Genomic DNA, 19,212 nt, shown 5'->3' on the forward strand with positions numbered 1-19,212 from the left:
ACCCAAAATTCCCATTTACTGTGTCCATGCTAATATATGCAGAGGATACGGTATCTGTATACGCTCAATATACAACATTGGAGAGTTTCTTTTTTTAGAAGAGCTTCTGACTATAGACAACTTTTTAGAGCCAGGAGCAAATGTTGTCGTACAAGGCTGGGGGTCAGACCCGGCCGGGATGCCTGGAAGGACCGAGAGGTGGCACATTTGTCCTCTGGTCCATGAGGGGGCAACCGCCCTGGGGCAGAAGAGGGCCACAGAAGGGGAGCAGGGAGGCTCAAGCTCGTTGGGGCCCGTATCCACCGCCAGGGGGCGCCCCGAACCTCATGGAGCCCGGGACATATTTACTTCTGCCACACTCCTGGAGGATGATCCTTCCAGGGACACCTGGAGTGCTTCCAGGTGCTCTCCTGACGCTTCCGCCATACCAGGAAGTGACGTCAGGCAGAGCACCTGGAGCTCATCCGGGTAAGGATAAAAGGGGCTGCCTCCCTCCAATCAGCGAGCTGGAATCGGGAGCAGGAGCAGGACGAAGCTCTTGGAGAGAGAGGACAGGTGGCCCATGGACAGTGACAGGGAGGCCAAGAGTAACGGTGATTGGGGCTGGGAGCACAGTGTGTTGTGCGGGACAGTTGTGTTGTTTGTTGAAGAAGAGAAAAATAAACAAGAGTTTTATATAAAGATGCAGTCTCTGTCTGGTGGTGTCCGGGCAAGTCTCACAATGTAAAAAGTGTTCTCAATCAATTCATAGATGATAATGAACAACAAAGGAGCATATTATTTGTCAGATTTAATATAAGCCCATTTGGGAGATGCTTATATTTTGAACTTTGAATTAAATCTTTTGGCACTGCTTTTAAACCCTAGTGCTATAGTCATTTTTGTCATGATGATGTTTAGTTTTATTTTGCTTCAGTCTGTGCGTCACATGCTTCTCCAGTTGGGTTATTTATTAATGTTATCAGCATTATAGTTGCCTTCGTTGTTTTATGCAAAAATTAAGTACTACGGTTACATATTTCAAGTAAAGAATTTGCCTCAGTCTTGTTATTCTGAATTCCATGAATATTTCCTGTAAATTGAAAATGGTGGAAAAATACCAAAGTTAGCCTATGGTGACTTTCAGCAAGTATTCAATATCCCTACTTTGTTATTTATCAAACACCAGGCTTCTCAAGCATGACGTTTTTTAATGCTTCTTTAAATAAAAGTTACTGATTCTCTGCTGCTCAGTCATTCAATACCAATGACCACTCCCTCAACCTTAGTAACCTACTATTAACATAATGTATTGATTAATGTGGCCAAATTTAATCATCTTTATTTATAGTATATTGTAACCTATAATTTTTTTCCTCCAAAATTCTTATGACAAGTCGACACCCAAAACATTGGCATAGTGCAGGAGAGTTGCATTATGACTGGAAAGTTGCAAATAAAACTCCAGTCTGCACAACAGAGATGAAGCATATCATGGAGCATTCTTTTGTTCTTTGTAAAACAGTGGACATTATAGTCAATAATAAAGTAAAAAGATACTTCTATGAAAACATTGTTCTCAGAGACACCTGATGTACATTTGTTAACTAAATGTTTTCTAACAAAAAAGAAAATATATGTATATATATATATATATATATATATATATATATATATATATATATATAAACTGCTAAAGACTTTTCTATTTAGGAAAGCTTATTAACAAGAAAGCTATCATTATTGTTGTTTTATCTCTGTTTTTGTCTTGCTTTGCCTTTGTTTAAACTTTTTATGTAGCACTTTGAGATTTACTGTTAATGTAAAGTACCCTATAAATAAAATTTATTTTATATATATATATATATATTATATATAAAAACTTGGAAAGCCTTTCCTTACCACTCAGTTAATCTTCAACATGGTATAAAGTTCAATGGCAGTGAATAGACAGTATGTTCTAAGCCTTGTCTGAAATTACATTCTTGTTTTTGCCAGATGGCCAAAAAAAAAACATTAAATTTAACCAGTCATAGTTCAATGAAACCTCTAGTGGGAAAACATCAAATGTATTAGTTCAGGGTTGTTCTTCTGAATCTACAATCACTATTTTCCCTTGGCTAGCAATGCCCCTTTACCCTACTCTCCATTTAATGAGGATTGCCCTAGTGATTCTGTGCCTTCTGTACTTGCTTTTATGCTGACATCAACATTTACACTAAACTTTGATCATAGCTCCTGTATTTTTGAAATGTATTGAGGTTGGAATTTCAGAAAACTAATAGTTAAGACTAAATGAAACATCATTATGGTATAAATTTAACATCACGTTACTCTGTCCAGTAGTTTAGCATTGCCTTAGTAAAGAGTCCAGAAAAACTCGCAACTTTTTAAATTTTTATTCCAAATAATTTTTGGGAGACCATTGATATAGAATTATTTCCAAATGTGATTAACAGCAACAGCCTCAGAATGTTTCTTTATTAATCCTTTCAGCTCTTCCTAAGGACTTTTTAAAGTACTTGCATCCACAACTAATAGCAAAATGATTGGTTTTAATATCCCTCTGGGATACAGTGTACAAAACACACAAAAAAAAAATAGGGTTGCATTGGTAATTTGCCTATTTCTTCACTGGTTTTTGCTTTTTTTTTTTAAACAATACAGTTCAGCATTAGCAATGGCTATAACTACATTACTGTGGAAACAACACAAAGACCCCCTCATTCTTATGCCTATTGATCAAAAGCTCATTCTTTAGTTTCTTCATTTACTGTAAGTGACAGGAAGCCAAGTCTTTAACATATTTCACTTAAGCTTTGCAAAACAGAAGCAAGTTCAGATCTTTTTCACATACAGTACATATCTTTGGTTTAACTTTTTGCCGTTTATCATGTTCCTTCTAAACTTTGACATCTGTTTTTTGAGTAAACAGTTGTCAATTAAAAGTGTCCTTTGTGCTGCCAAGTTCTAAGTTCTGCATTTTACTGTAAGGTGTGCATGGATATAGCCCAGTCTAGTGCTGTATACAACCCTGTTTCCAAAAAAGTTGGGACACTGTGTAAATTTTAAATAAAAACAATGCTATGATTTACAAATCATTTTAATCCACATTTAATTGAAAATAGAAAGAGACAACATATCAAATGTAAAAATTTTGTTGTTTTATGAAAAATGTTTGCACGTTTTGAATCTGATGCCAATAACATGTTTCAAAAAAGCTGTCGCAAGCAACAAAAGACTGGCAAAGTTGTGCAAAAAAAAAAAACACCTAGTGGAACATCTCACAACTAATTAGGTTAATTGGCAACAGGTCAATAAAATGGTTGGGTATAAAAAAAGAGCATTCCACAGAGGCAGAGTTTCTCAGAAGTAATGATGGGGAGGAGTTCATCACTTTGTGAAAGAATGCACAGGCAAATAGTGCAATCATTTAAGAATAATGTTCCTTAATGTGAAGTTGCAGAGGATTATAGATTTCATCATCTATGGTACATAATATTAAGAGATTCGGAGAAGCTGGGGAAATCTCTGTACACAAGGGAAAAGGCCAAAAAACAATATTGGATAGCCGTGGTCTTCAGCTTACACTGCATTAAAAACGAACGTGATTCTGTAGTGGTAGTCACTGCATGGGCTCAGGATTACTTGCCAAAAAACATTGTCTATGAACACAGTATGTCACTGCATCCACAAATGCAAGTTAAAACTCTACCATGCAAAGATGAAGCTATATATAAACATGATCTAGAAACACAGCTGCCTTTTCTGGTCCTGAAAATTGTCCTGTGGTCTGACAGATCAAAATTTGAAATTCTTCTTAATAATAATAATAATTCTTTGCATTTATATAGCGCTTTTCTCACTACTCAAATGCTCAGCAATTGATGGTTAAGGGCCTTGCTCAAGGGCCCAACAGAGCAGAGTCCCTACTGGCATTTTGGAAAACATGGATGCACTTCCTCCAGACTAAAGATGAGAGGGATTTGTTATCAACGCAAAGTTCAAAAGAAAACATCCATGATGGCATGTGCGTGCCTTAGTGCACATGGCATTGATAACCTAAACATCTGGGAAGGCACCATTAATGCTGGACAATATATACAGGTTTTGGAGCAATATTTGCTGCCATCCAAGCAACGTCTTTTTCAAGGAAGGCATTGCTTATTTCAGAGAGACAATAGCGAATCACATTCTTCATGTATTACAGCCAGGCCTGGATTTGAGTTTTCATCTCCCCTAGGCAATATTCATCTGGTGCCCCTTTTTTATTATTTATTACTATAAAAATGAAATTTAACCGAAATCACATTACTTAAAAAAAAAAAATTTTGTCTAAACTGTGGCGCCCTGAGGCAATGGCCTAGGTTGGCCTCTTTGTGAATCCGGCCCTGATTACAGCAGCATGGCTCGGTGGTAAAAGAGTCTGGGGTGCTAACTGACGTGCCTGCAGTCCAGACCCGACACCTATTAAAAACATTTGGCACAATAATGAAATGAAAAATGTAACAAAGGAGACTGTGAACTTTTTAGAAAGCCAAACAGACTGGCCAGGAGGCAAGAACACACTTCATACATATTTCCTCTTATGAGTTGACAGGCAATCCTCCTACCAAGACATCCATACCGTGAGAGATCTTGTATATCACTGTGAACTGTGTTATTGATTACTGGAGGAGAAGAGCAAAACATTCTTGCCAAAAATTAAACAAGCTAATTCCTTGGTATAAGCATTTTCTTTAACCAAAAAGTAACTGCTGTTCTTCTAAATCAGAACCTTACAAGTATAAATTGTACGTGTACATCTCTTTGAAGCACCTATGTACTACAAAAAAAGAAGAAAAAAAACAGGACTATTATGTTTTCTTGAATTTTGGCTCTGGCAAGTGGGTGTGAAGTCCAAGCAGGTTATTGCTTCACACTTTGCACAACACAAAGCTCTGTTTTCTCCACCACACTGGTGCAGTTGGGGAGGTTTAAAGATTGTGTAATACAGGCAGTTGGATACATTTCTCTGTCATTGTCACAACTACTGTATTTCAAAGATTGTTCGACATTTCCAAATGTAATGCAGAAGAAGGGGGATGATTAGTTTGTGTTTAGTTTGACTTAAACTTTTTTCTCATTACTTTTTTTTAATCATTTTACACTCCCTTGATTACAGCTAGTTTTAAGTGCAGGTTTTAATCCTGTTTAATAATATTGTTATTTGCTTATATTGTTGTGAATAATGAAAAACTTTTAAACTTCCTTTCATCAGTCTCCTGTAGTCAGGAAAGGCACTATGCCAGATAACGGGGAAATGGAAACTGGATAATGAATGTTTTGAGCTTGTTCACTGTTTTTAATCATCATAATTTTTCTTGGAATAGCAAGTGCCTTTTTCCAATACTATGGTTGTACAAGGTGAGAATGTGGAACAATCTACGCAACCTTCTCTGCCAGGGTTGTATTTTTCTAACTTAAACAGATTGTAGCTTGTTAACAGTGCCAGGTTTCCAAATTATATAACATTCAGTTCAATTTATTTCTGTATAGCTCTCTTTGTTTAACCACATATTACCCTTTATTAGAAAATATTTGAAACATTTGTCATGTTAGTATGATGTTACATAAGGCAGGTAGTGGTTTGAATTGCTGTAAATTATTTACATTTCCAACAAAATATGTTTAAAAATTCTCAGATTGCTGTTAATTGAAAGTAAAATGTATACTCTTTCTTATCCAACAAGACATGGAAGAAAATGTATTAAAAAATAATTATTTATTCTCATTCTGTTTGTAAGGTCACTTTGTTAGCATCATAGCAGCCTTATTAGCCAGGCTAGTAAAAGCCAAAATTCTGTTTCTGATTGTTTTCCTGTCACTGGTACTTTCTGCAAACAGGAGATGAAAAGCTTTTTTGCTGATATTACAAAGCAGAGATAATTAAAAAATGATGTATGCTCTCCATAACTTGACAGGGTTGGATAAAAATTTGGTTTGCCTTTGGCAGGATACAAATGGTCCTGGAGCCATGGAATTGGAGGGTTTGAAATCAGAGAGGATGAAGGTTGTGCAGATTAATGTGTGCAATGACGAAGAGATAAAGAAGGCTGTTGAGTTTGTGAAGATGCACTTAAAGGAACCTGAGGCTGGTAAGCCAGTTTGGGTTGTTAGCTCAATTGAATTTCATTACATTCTGTACAAAGTGTAAAGGTGATTAATTTTCTGACAGGCGATAGCTATCTGCATGGTAGGAGTACAAGTTAAGCCTAGCATTTTAATATCAATGTAAAATTATTTGACTTGATAGTAGACTGCTAACCCCCTGGCTTTTGGTTCAGTCCCTGACATACAGTATCTCACAAAAGTGAGTACACCCCTCACATTTTTGTAAATATTTTATTGTATCTTTTCATGGGACAACACTGAAGATATGACACTTTGATACAATGTAAAGTAGTCAGTGTACAGCTTGTATAACAGTGTAAATTTGCTGTCCATTCAAAATAACTCAACACACTGCCATTAATGTCTAAACCGCTGGGAACAAAAGTGAGTACGTCCCTAAGTGAAAAATGTCCAAATTGTGCCCAAAGCGTCAATATTTTGTGTGGCCACCATTTATTTTTCAGCACTGCCTTAACTCTCTTGGGCATGGAGTTCACTAGAGCTTCACAGGTTGCCACTGGAATCCTCTTCCACTCCTCCATGACGACATCACAGAGCTGGTGGATGTTAGAGACCTTGCACTCCTCCACCTTCCGTTTGAGGATGCCCCACAGATGGTCAGTAGGGTTTAGGTCTGGAGACATGCTTGGCCAGTCCACACAGGAAGTGCCGCAATGGGCTGTAACAGGCCCTGCCTCTTGACAGCCCCCCAGCCTTGACTCTCTAAGAAGACAAGGAAAACTCCCAAAAAAAAACCTTGTAGGAGAAAAAGGGAAGAAACCTTGGGAAAGGCAGTTCAAAGAGAGACCCCTTTCCAGGTAGGTTGGGCGTGCAGTGGGTGTCAAAAGAAGGGGGTCAATACAATACAATACACAGAACAGAACAAATCCTCAATACAGTATAAAATAAAAAGTTATTTTAGAAGTAAAATAAAAAAAAAAAATAAAATAAAAATTTTAGAAGTACAGAGCACAATTTAACAGTAAATGATATCATATAATAAGATTTGGATATTTTTAGAGTCCTGGAGCCCTCATCCATCAAGCTGCCTCCCCCATTTGGCCATTCCACGGCTGAAACAGTACTGGGCCAGCCAATCCAATGAAAGGACCCCTCTTTCCCATGATTCCTGCGATCCTCCATCAGGGATGACTTTACCTTAGGCAGGCAAAACAACTTGGCAGGTGGGCCGTGGCACCAAGTGCCACATTTGAGTACCGAGAAGAGAAACGGAAGAGGTGAGGTTAGTAACAAATTATAACTATCATGTTACTTATATTTTAGTGCTAATAACTAACAACAGAGATGCAGTCTGTACAGTTAATCGGCAGCTCTAGTAAGGATATGCTAAACTGAAGTAGTGAGTCTTCAGCCGGGATTTAAAAGCTGAGACTGAAGGGGCATCTCTTATAGTAGCAGGCAGACCATTCCACAATTTAGGGGCCCTGTAACTAAAAGCTCATCCTCCCATTGTTATTTTATTAATCCTAGGAACCATAAGCAGACCGGCATCTTGAGATCTTAATGTGCGCTCTGGTTTGTAAGTCATGATAAGTTCAGACAAGTAAGCCGGTCTTTGGCTATTTAATGCTTTACATGTTAAAAGGAGGATTTTAAAATCCGCCCTAAACTTAACCGGGAGCTAGTGTAAGGATTTAAGAACTGGAGTTATGTGTTTGTATTTTCTTGTTCTTGTAATAATTCTTGCAGCCGCATTTTGGATTAACTGGAGGCTGTATAGAGAACAGTTTGAACATCCAATGAACACTGCATTGCAGTAGTCAATCCTACTAGAAATAAATGCATGAATTAATTTCTCAGAATCCTGTTTATGTAGAAAGCGCCTTAATTTCTTTTCATTTTTAAGATGGAAGAAACATGTTTTGGACAACTTTGCAATATGCGCTTTAAATGACATGCTAGAGTCAAAGATAACTCCTAGATTTCGGGCTGATTCAGTAAAATTAATGGTGATTCCAACTGAGTTAAATGATGACAAAATATTGTTATGATCAGCGTCATTCCCTCCAACAATTAACATCTCTGTTTTATCTGTATTTAAAGACAAGTAGTTCTCATTCATCCACTCCTTTAATTTGCTAACACAACTAATTAACAACATCGGAGAAACTTCATTTGATTTAAATGGAAGGTATAACTGGGTGTCATCTGCATATGAGTGAAAATTAACATTATGTTTCCTAATGAGAGATCCCAGTGGAAGCATGTAAAGTGAAAACAATAAAGGTCCCAGTACTGAGCCCTGCGAGACACCATATTGAACTTCTGTGTATAATGATGGAGTACTGTCAGCACATTTCCGTACATATTGGAATCGATTTGATAAGTAAGAACTAAACCAAGCGACAACGGTGCCAATAAGCCCAACATCATTTTCTAGCCTGTGCAGTAAAATAGAATGGTCGATGGTGTCAAATGCTGCACTTAAGTCCAACAACATAATTACAGTGGAGTTTCTTTCATCAGAGGATATCAGAATGTCGTTTACAACCCGCTTTAGTGCTGTTTCTGTACTATGACCAGTGCAAAAACCAGACTGGAACTTCTCAAATAAATTGTAATGCATAAGGTGTGTCTGAAGCTGACTGGCGACTACTTTTTCTAGTATTTTAGAGAGAAACGGTAGATTTGAAATAGGCCTATAATTATTTAGTATGTGTGGGTCTAGGTCTGACTTTTTAAGTAATGGTTTAATGACTGACACTTTCAGAGTATCAGGTACTGTGCCATGCAATAATTAACTACTGATAATGTTTAGAATAGGCGCTGCAAGAACATCCATTGAACTTTTTACTAGTTTTGTTGGTACTGGATCTAGGGAACAAGTAGTGGGCTTCATTTAAGAAATTAAAGTTAAGACTTCCTGCTCTGTTACAGGATTAAACTCAACTCGTATGGTCTGAGCACTGACAGGATGACACCCCCCCCCCCTTCAACCTCTGCAGCAATGCTGGCAGCACTCGTACATCTATTTTCAAAAGACAACCTCTGGATATGACGCTGAGCACGTGCACCCAACTTCTTTGGTCGACCATGGCAAGGCCTGTTCTGAGTGGAACCTGTCCTGTTAAACCGCTGTATGGTCTCGGCCACCGTGCTGCAGCTCAGTTTCAGGGTGTTGGCAATCTTCTTATAGCCTAGGCCATTTTTATGTACGGCTACAATTCTTTTTTCAGATGCTCAGAGAGTTCTTTGCCATGAGGTGCCATGTTGAACTTCCAGTGACCAGTATGAGAGAGTGTGAGAGCGATTTGGACATTTTTCACTTAGGGATGTACTCACTTTTGTTGCCAGCGGTTTAGACATTAATGGCTGTGTGTTGAGTTATTTTGAGGGCACAGCAAATTTACACTGTTAAACAACCTGTACACTGACTGCTTTACACTGTATCAAAGTGTCATATCTTCAGTGTTGTCCCATGAAAAGATATAATAAAATATTTACAAAAATGTGAGGGGTGTACTCACTTTTGTGAGATACTGTACTATACAACCCACAGCAAATCAATTTACCAGCCTGTGCTCCAGTTGTAATACATGTAAATATATGTGAACAATTGTGTAATATTTTGTAGTTTTAAAGCACCAATGGGATGGTGTTCACTCTGTAAACATGCTATATAAAATAAAGGTCTGTTTTGTCTACATGTAAATATATACATTCAGTAGGTGCACTTTTGTTCCAAATAACTCGTTTTCAATCCGTGGTGTCAGGGCATGAAAAGGCAGGAAGCGTTTGTGGCTGCAGAAGATACAGAAAAAGACTGGTTCAATAGTGATCAGCGAATATCACAAATAATACAACATTTAAAAGAATTTGTTGAAGGTACCGTAACTACTGGCACATTGAGTATAGTATAATTGCCAAACCATTATGTGGTGAGCTCTGCTGCATTATTTAAAGGATTATTAAAAAAATCCTTATGCTTTGGGGTACAAGATTGGCTGAAACAATTTAATTGTTTTTCTGTATTTAACCTCCTTGGTGTTAACCCTAAGCATGACTCTGGCTTTGAATTGTTATGTAATTTCAAGACAAACTCAGGGTGACATTTAATAATCTGTTTACAGTGTAAAGCCTGAATAACTCTTGGGGTAGTACTCAGTTGCTATCTAGTGAATAAAATAACATTATGCTGCAAAAATCATGACTATATCTGTGTTTTTCTACTCCCAAGATAATTCAATATTTATGAGTGGGGCAGAGCCTTCAACCAGTTGCATGTAAATGAGATGCTGTAAAGCCAGTTTAAGAAAAAACTAACACTTAACCATTAGCTGAATCAAGCTACAGTGTTGACAGTGTGAATTGGGGATCAGACAATGACATAGCAATACTGATGCACTGTATGACCAAGCCACGGTGATATGCCTAGTGAATCTGGCCACCTGTAGGCTCACCATGGTGCCAGTAGTTGTGAGGTAAAGGCAAACTGGTTGCAGTCAAGTAGAAAGACAACAAAGATATTAACCGCCTTAGCACTGTTCACAATACAGCAACTGTTGTTCATGACAGAAATGTGAAAGTAACACAAGGGGCAATCATGCAGTTCAGGCACGGTCATTCTACCCTGTCATGAATAAGCAACAGAAAAAAAATGTTATAAGGACAATACACAAAGAAACACACTTGTGCTGTCTCGATTGTGACATTCGGCCATGCGTGGGTAGCTGTTTTGAAGCAAATCACAAAGGACATGTACTTAAACCTTTACTACTGTAATTATGTTGATATTTTGATGTTTCTGTTACATGTAATAACATGTTTTCTTCATTTTTCATTGGGTAAGCATAACTCCAAAGAGTCTAATTAAGGCAAAGTAAATTTCTATAGGGTCATTATAACAATATTTATGGAGTACAGTAAAATTCTTATTTGCAAGTGGTGATCATTGTGCAAAACATAATATCATTAAGTGCATAATAGTTAGAATTAACTGTTCAATTTAATGTTCATTATACCATACTCCGTTAGCCCAAGATCCTAAGTAGTATATCTTAAAACTATACGAGTATATCTTATAGTATATTTCAATGCATTATTAAAAGTAAACTGCCCTAAATGTATATAATCATAACAGTAATGAGAAAGAGAGACATCAGTATTTGAGTGTGTGAAATCAGATGAAAGTAAATTGTTCATGTAATAAGCATTTTCCATTAACTTCTTATAAATAAATTGACATCTGTTCATGACAGAAAACATTCATTTATTCATTCTTGTGAAGTGTAGATGTGTTACTACTGTAGCTTATTACCACATTTCAAAAAACAGAACAAAAAATTACTCTGTTATTTTGCAGAAATATTGCATTTATTTGGTAACATCATGCACACAAATTCCCTGGTTACCTAGTGACCATTAGTGAGGAAAAGTTTAAGCACGTGAGTGGTGTGCAATCAACTGACAAAAACTGAACAAAAGTTGTAAGTATACATTAAATACTGCATGTGCTTAGGGTTAAATTTTATCTGCCCAGTTTAAGATCACTGTTTGCAATCAAGTAACAGAAACCTATAAATAAAGTGTCAGTTTAGTTTTCATCTTGCCGTTAGCTATAGATATGTTGAAGCAGTGTGATCTGGTGGTGCAGCAGCCAGTGTACCGCAAATCTTCAGGGGCTTGGGAATGATGTTATTTTCTTCACAGCACATGAAGTACTAAACATATTTTTAAAACACAAGAACATTATAAAATATGGCCGTGTTTCTGTTCAGTTTCATGAAGGTTCATATATGGGTTTATGATTTAATAACAAGTGCTGGCCAGTGAAATCTTTAATGTTTCATACAAAAGAAAAAGTAACACGCTGTAATACATTACTTTTTATAATAAGTAACTAAGTACATATTTATTTTTTTAGTTAGTAATGAGTAATATAACTAAGTTACTTTTAAAAGTTATGCTCCCCAACACAGGGTACAATCACCAACACCCATTCCTACCTTTTTAATAATTGATTTAACACGCACATCTTTATTATACAGATGAAGCCAAAGCACCTAGAGGAAACTTAGACGGCAGAGGAAAAATGTCCACACCAACCATGAGCTAATTGGGAATTCAGCCTAGGTCCCTGAAGCTATAATGCAGTAGTACTATCCAGTTTGCAACATTGCATAATGAAAAATTGTAAAAGACTGATATTAGTGTACAAAAGTTAAAAGTAGGTAAAGGTTATTTTCATAATAAATAAAACAAGGTGGGCGGCACGGTGGCGCAGTGGTAGCGCTGCTGCCTCGCAGTTAGGAGACCCGGGTTCGCTTCTCGGGTCCACCCTGCGTGGAGTTTGCATGTTCTCCCCGTGTCTGCGTGGGTTTCCTCCGGGCGCTCCGGTTTCCTCCCACAGTCCAAAGACATGCAGGTTAGGTGGATTGGCGATTCTAAATTGTCCCTAGTGTGTGCTTGGTGTGTGGGTGTGTTTGTGTGTGTCCTGCGGTGGGTTGGCACCCTGCCCAGGATTGGTTCCTGCCTTGTGCCCTGTGTTGGCTGGGATTGGCTCCAGCAGACCCCCGTGACCCTGTGTTCGGATTCAGCGGGTTGGAAAATGGATGGATGGATGGATGGATAAAACAAGGTAAGGAGCACATTTTTCTGTTTAAGAAATTCTCCACACAAAACTGATAATTCTTTTGAAATGTTTCTTAGTCTATGTAGTTTTTAGTGATGACAGAAAAGAAAAATTATAATCTCATGTTTCCATGCAAAATGGAAATAAAATAGTCTACGATAGAGTAGACGTCTGTGGTAACCTTTGTTAGAAAATAGCAAATAATATCAAAACACCCATAAAAAATCTCCCATTAATCTGGTTGAATAATCCGTATGTGAAGTCCTTCAGATGTATGCTTACAGTGTCCTAAACACTGTTACATGTATTTTTACTAAAATATTGTTAAATAAGTCACTTCTGGAAAACACACTTATGAACTAAAATGGAATGCAATTGTATGGGAATATGCATTTGAAATGTAGACCTACTTTCATCATCACAGCTGGAGTACCTTATGATTATTTAATAATCTGCATGGGTGAATTGACCTCCTACTTGTTGAAGCTTGTTGGATATGTACAAGTACAAGGCATATTCTCGTCCTGATAATGTTTTCACTTGCTTTTATTTAACTTTTAATCTTCAGTTTTACATGCCCCCTCAGTGAACCTTGTGCAGTTAATATCATGTGAAATGCAGTAGTAGACAGTTAGTAAGCTGTTACTGGGCTGGACGTGTAACCAATGAATGATTGAACATTTTAAAATTGCTTGCTTTTGTGGAATGATGGTCACCATAGACCTCTGTTCTGTCAGAAGCTTTTTTTCTCTGTTCTGTTGGAAAATATGAGATTAAGAGGTTTTCTCAGCCATCACTACAGACTACTTGGGGAACAGACACTTTTTGGATGGGGAATTCCTTTAAATTTTCATCAGCTGTGTCGTATTTTAATAATGATAATGGCTTAATAGCAAAAATATTAGGTTTGTAACCTTATTTTTTCATATTGAACTTTTGCCCTTTTTTCCAGATGTAAAATTAATTACTGCCATAGCACCATTTTCAAGGAATTTTAATTAATGAAGCTCAAACATATAACACATCAATGCATACAAGGAAAGAAAAGCAGCAACAACAATGCTCCACAACTCTCAAACAACCAATTTAACTACCTGAAATCAAGATGCTAAGCTGATAAATTTCATAGCTTGGGGAAAGTACTACTTGCAATTGCTATGCTCACATAAATGTCTTTATTGTTCTGATTCATCACATCAGGCAAAAAACAATTTGGAAATGAGTAACAAATGATGCATTATTGTCCATGTATGTTTTTATGTTAAACAAAAATGTACAATAAATATTCATGTAATGAAAGTGATACACATGGAATAATTGTATCTGCAGGTCTCTGGGCTGTAGTGAACAATGCTGGAATCTCTACATTTGGAGAAATTGAGCTTTTAAGTTTGGAGACTTATAGGACTGTAACAGATGTGAATCTCTGGGGTACCATCAGAGTGACTAAGGCTTTCCTCCCCCTTATTCGGAGAGCTAAAGGTGAGTAATAACAAAGAGGTTATGAGACATTAATTAACGTTAATAATGTGATTTTACCTGAAGTATATAACACTTGCCTTGTTTTCCCATATGTGTACTGTACACTTGAAGTAAACAAACTAAAGCAAGGGTGAGTGTATAGAAGGAGAAAAAACAAACCCTTTATGCATATATTCATTATATAAAGTAAATTGCCAATAAACGTAAGTTAAAAGGCCACCTCGCTCTCCCTGTACATTCTAGTAGAATACATTCAAAACTATGGTGGTGATGTTTGTGGCAATGGAGCAAGTTCTGATTAACAGGAATTCTCTTGTTTCTGTGCCCAGAGCTAGGAACAGTTGCTTGGACAAAGGATTAAATGTCATCAAGGAGAAATACTTTCTGAATTGACTTTTTATAGAAGATGAGTGATCAGTTAAAACCAAAGTCGGAGGTGTATTGTTAACAAAAATACTGTATAGAATCTCATCAAATAATAATGTACAATTTAATTCTCCAGCAGCATCTTTAGTGAACATACCCACTGTGGCTGCACATTTTTGCTCCAACCAGCTTCTGTTTTTAATTGGACTCCTAAGCTAATTGCATGAACTGTTATCTCCCAAGTTCTGTGTTTTGGGAACAATATAGAAATTAGAAATATATATATATATATATATATATATAAAATATATTAAAATATACCAAGCAGTTATATGGGAATAATGTGATTTTTTCTTTTTAGAAATATTTTCATTCTACTTTTCCAGGGGTCTGCAGTGGGCTGGGGCCCTGCCTGGGGTTTGTTTCCTGCCTTGCGTCCTGTGTTGGCTGGGATTGGCTCCAGCAGACACGCTGTGACCCTGTAGTTAGGATAAAGCGGGTTGGGTAATGGATGGATGGATGGATTTTCCAGGGGTTCTAATTGTTTAATTAATCCATTATTTACTAATTAGTGGGTCTGATGCAAAAGTAGTTGCAGCCTTTGATTATTTTGTGTTATTTGCCAGTGTGTTTGCTCTGCTCATTTTTAATTGTCATTAATATGATACAACAAAGGGGGAAAACTACACAGAGAAAGGGCAAAATATAATGAAATCAACAAAATAGAATTAAACATTTAAATCTATAGAAAAAGCAAAGATATTTCTAAATGTCTTATAAATGTAAAAAACATGCCTCTGTGCTTTCTTAATGTAGAATATGAGAAGAGAAAAAGTAAAATGCCAGCTAATTAATTGAGATCAGTCTTATCAGGTGTTGTCACTGATTAGGAATCTGGTTGGAATAAAAACCTGCAGCCACAGTGGGCCCCCAGGACCAAGTTTGGGAAGCACTGATTTAGATGTTTATGGATTAAATTTTATAGTGTAAAACTGCAAAAGGGTAATTTTGTTCTGTTAATATTAAAAAAATCTGCATGTGATCATTGTGAATTGCTGTAAAAGCATTCATAATTGTAGAAAGTTCAACTGGCAGCAAGATACCTTGTAATCAGTTCTTAACAGAGTAAATGTAGTATGTTGACATGTCCTAGTGCTTATGCATGACAGTAACCAGTTTTGCTTGCCTTAGTGTTGCTGTTTTTGCAAATCTAAAGAAAATGCGTCTAATAACACCTACATTTCTGGCAAATTTTCTTAAACTAATGTGGGAATACCAATGACAATCATTTTTATCCACCTTTTGCAGAATCATACTTGTCTTTTATACTTAGTTGTTATATTTCATCCAACTTACTCAGTGTCTTCTGCCAAGTTTTTGTGGTCCATCCAAACTGGGGAAATGCTCTAAATAGCATAACATAAAAAACTATTTGCATGATACTTAATTAAGCAGTAATTTATCAATGTATGAATAATATAATGAATAATACATATTCAGTGTGATATTTCAGATAAGGAATTTTAAATAACTGTAATTAAATACATAGGGTATAATGGGAAAACAATACCTGCCTCTCTCTCTCTCTCTAAATTATATATATATTTTTAGAGGGTTTTCCAAACTTGGATAATTTATATGGAGATTCCCAATTTGTGGAGATAAGAAAGTGTCTGTAGTGAAAGTACTCTAGTTTATAGCATGATAGAATACCAGTAAAAATAAGACATCATTAAATTAGACTTTCATGCTTTTCTTCACTGGGGTTTGTTTTGTCAACAGGTCGAGTTGTAAATATTTCCAGCATGTTTGGCCGGATGTGTAATACATCACGATCTGCATACTGTATTAGTAAGTATGGAGTAGAGGCCTTTTCAGATTGCTTACGATATGAGATGCACCGTTGGGGAGTGAAAGTCATTGTTATCGAACCTGGAAATTTCATTGCTGCAACAGGAATTATGCCTCGCGACAGTGTAATAGCAACTTGTGACAAACTGTGGGAAGAAGCCCCTGAAGATGTTAAAGAGGACTATGGTAAAACAAATTTTGATCACCTTTGTTCAGTGATGAAATCATATTGCAATAGTGGGTTAAGAGATACAGCATTGGTAATTAAAGACATCACAGATGCAGTTACCTCTTGTTACCCCTATACCCGCTACACCCCAATGGAAGCTTATTGGTGGGTTCGAATACAAGCCATGACACATCTGCCTGCTGCCATTTCAGATAGGCTGTATATTTATTAAAATATTTTTTTCCCAATTCTAACTGATGAGCCAAAATTTAATAAATGGGCTTGGTAATATTATGTTATGCCAGCATTTGATCTATGTTGGCTCTGATTAATTTGATGCATCTTTAAGTCAAATATTTAAAAAGAAATGCCACCTTTTACAATACTTGTAGCTTGTGGAATTGTTTTGAAATTTGCAGTTTAAGTTTGAATTTCAGCTCAATGTTTAAAACATATGGCAAAAATAAAAAATAAGCTATCATGATTATCAATGGTGTTCACTTTTTTGGCTAATTGTTATAATAAATTTTATTTAAATAACATGAGATTTTGTTATGCCATTTTTCCTTTGGTTTGAATTGTTAAATTAGTATTGTCTGCATGCAGAACATTAGAAGATAAAAATAACTCCATGCAAGAGAAAAAATATTGAAGCAAATTAAAAGCTTGAGCTTCAGTAAGAAAACTGTTTTTCAGGAGGGATTTCCTGTTTTTAGAGAGTAGTATTCAATTTATAACAATATTCTTTGTATCATGAAAACACATGGTGTTATAGATGGACACTTTCATTTAAAAAAAAATCATACTAGGCTGTAAATCCTTCTCAGGAACTACCATTAAAAAAAATCATAATTAAAACTTAAAAATTGAACCCTAAAATTTAGCAACTGAACATCCCCGTCATCACAACAGTCATGATGCGTTTCAATCAGAAGTATAGAAGGACTAAGAAAATTGTTATACTGTTCATTGCATGTAACTGGAAACCACGTTGTGCTGCAACCTGCATGTTTTTTTATTTGCTTTTTTGCCAAATGTTATTTGGAAACTTGGCATGGGGACAGACTATCTGTTAAAGGCAATTTCACACTAAATATACTAGCAGCTTGTGGTGAAAGAAATCCATCCATCCATCCATTTTCCAACCCGCTGAATCTGAACACAGGGTCACGGGGGGTCTGCTGGAGCCAATCCCAGCCAACACAGGGCACAAGGCAGGAAGCAATCCCGGGCAGGGTGCCAACCCACCGCAGGACACACACAAACACACCCACACACCAAGCACACACTAGGGACAATTTAGAATCACCAATCCACCTAACCTGCACATCTTTGGACTGTGGGAGGAAACCAGAGCGCCTGGAGGAAACCCACGCAGACACGGGGAGAACATGCAAACTCCATGCAGGGAGGACCCGGGAAGTGAACCCGGGTCTCCTAACTGCGAGGCAGCAGCGCTACCACTGCGCCACCGTGCCGCCCTTGGTGAAAGAAATGCTCAGTAGAAATCTTTAGTACATATCAGTAATAGCAAAAGTATATATAACCAAGTATTAGTTCACACAGTTTGAAAATGATTTCAAGAAAAATGCCTGAAGCATACCAAACAGAAAAAAAAAATTTCTAGATATGGCTACTAACTCTACTAATTGTTTTTTTTTTTTTTTGTGTGTGTTCTCACATTGAACAGAAAAAAAGTGACAGGTTCCTGGTAATGTGCATGATTCAAGTAAGCATAATCTATATAAGAGTGAAGTACAAATAAAGAATTGTTTCACAAAGATATTACATATTAGGAAGACAAAAAAACTGATTTGGTACATCCACCAGGCCTCACCAGTGAGCAAATTGAGCGAGTCACTCATTTTAAGTACCTGGAAGATGAACTTTAAGAAGAATACGAATAGAGTCTATCTTCAGAAAGAGTAATATATCTGTTTAAAAAGACTGCTAAAGCATATAACTGCATGCCCAAACACCCTACAAAATAACTGCAATTGTCAAAGAATGCATTATCTTCTTCTCATTCCTGGTCTGGCATGAGTGAGTAAGATGAGGAAAATATTTAGTCTGTTAGTGGCAAAATGATATCCATGGCTTCAAGGACTGTCTGCAGTCTTGACTGCTTTCCTTTATATCCTGGACTCAGAGAGTCATACACACTATCCTACCTGCTTCAAGTTCAGCTCTGATCAAATTACATAATGAAACAAACGTGACTCGCAATACGGTATGCTGTGTCCAGTGCCCTTGAAACAGTCTCAAAGGCTGGCTAATTGTTAAACCAGACTAACTGCAAACTTACAAGTACATTTATCAGTTCTTCAGGAAACAATAAAAGGAGTGTAGAATTTTTCAAACATTGACTCAGGCTATTAATGTTTGCCCTAGATAAAAAAAAAATCCACTCACTATATTGTTTGTTAGAGTCATTCTTTCTTTTAAATTAATAAAGGTTTTTATTTTTTTAGGTGCATTACAATGAGTGTATCCTTAATATGATATGTAGTGTTATTTGACCACCTTTGACAAATCCAATCCTTTCATTTTCCCACTCCCCGATAGACCCGCTACAGTAACACTGTGTATAAGCATTTTAATTGACAAAATAAATAGTATA

At 36.7% G+C, this 19,212-nt stretch overlaps 1 protein-coding gene across 1 annotated transcript in view; it reads left to right on the top strand.

Annotated features, from left to right (window-relative positions):
* bdh1 (3-hydroxybutyrate dehydrogenase, type 1) overlaps positions 1-17,132 on the top strand; it is a 29,922-nt gene extending 12,790 nt beyond the window's left edge. The window contains exons 3-5 of the mRNA XM_028794698.2: positions 5,975-6,116; positions 14,054-14,206; positions 16,355-17,132. Coding sequence (XP_028650531.1) covers positions 5,975-6,116; positions 14,054-14,206; positions 16,355-16,824 — 765 coding nt within the window. The 3' untranslated portion in view covers positions 16,825-17,132. The remainder of the gene's footprint in view (positions 1-5,974; positions 6,117-14,053; positions 14,207-16,354) is intronic.
* The last annotated feature ends 2,080 nt before the right edge of the window (positions 17,133-19,212 follow it).

Source organism: Erpetoichthys calabaricus, chromosome 2, assembly GCF_900747795.2.
Source record: "Erpetoichthys calabaricus chromosome 2, fErpCal1.3, whole genome shotgun sequence".
NCBI lineage: Eukaryota > Metazoa > Chordata > Cladistia > Polypteriformes > Polypteridae > Erpetoichthys > Erpetoichthys calabaricus.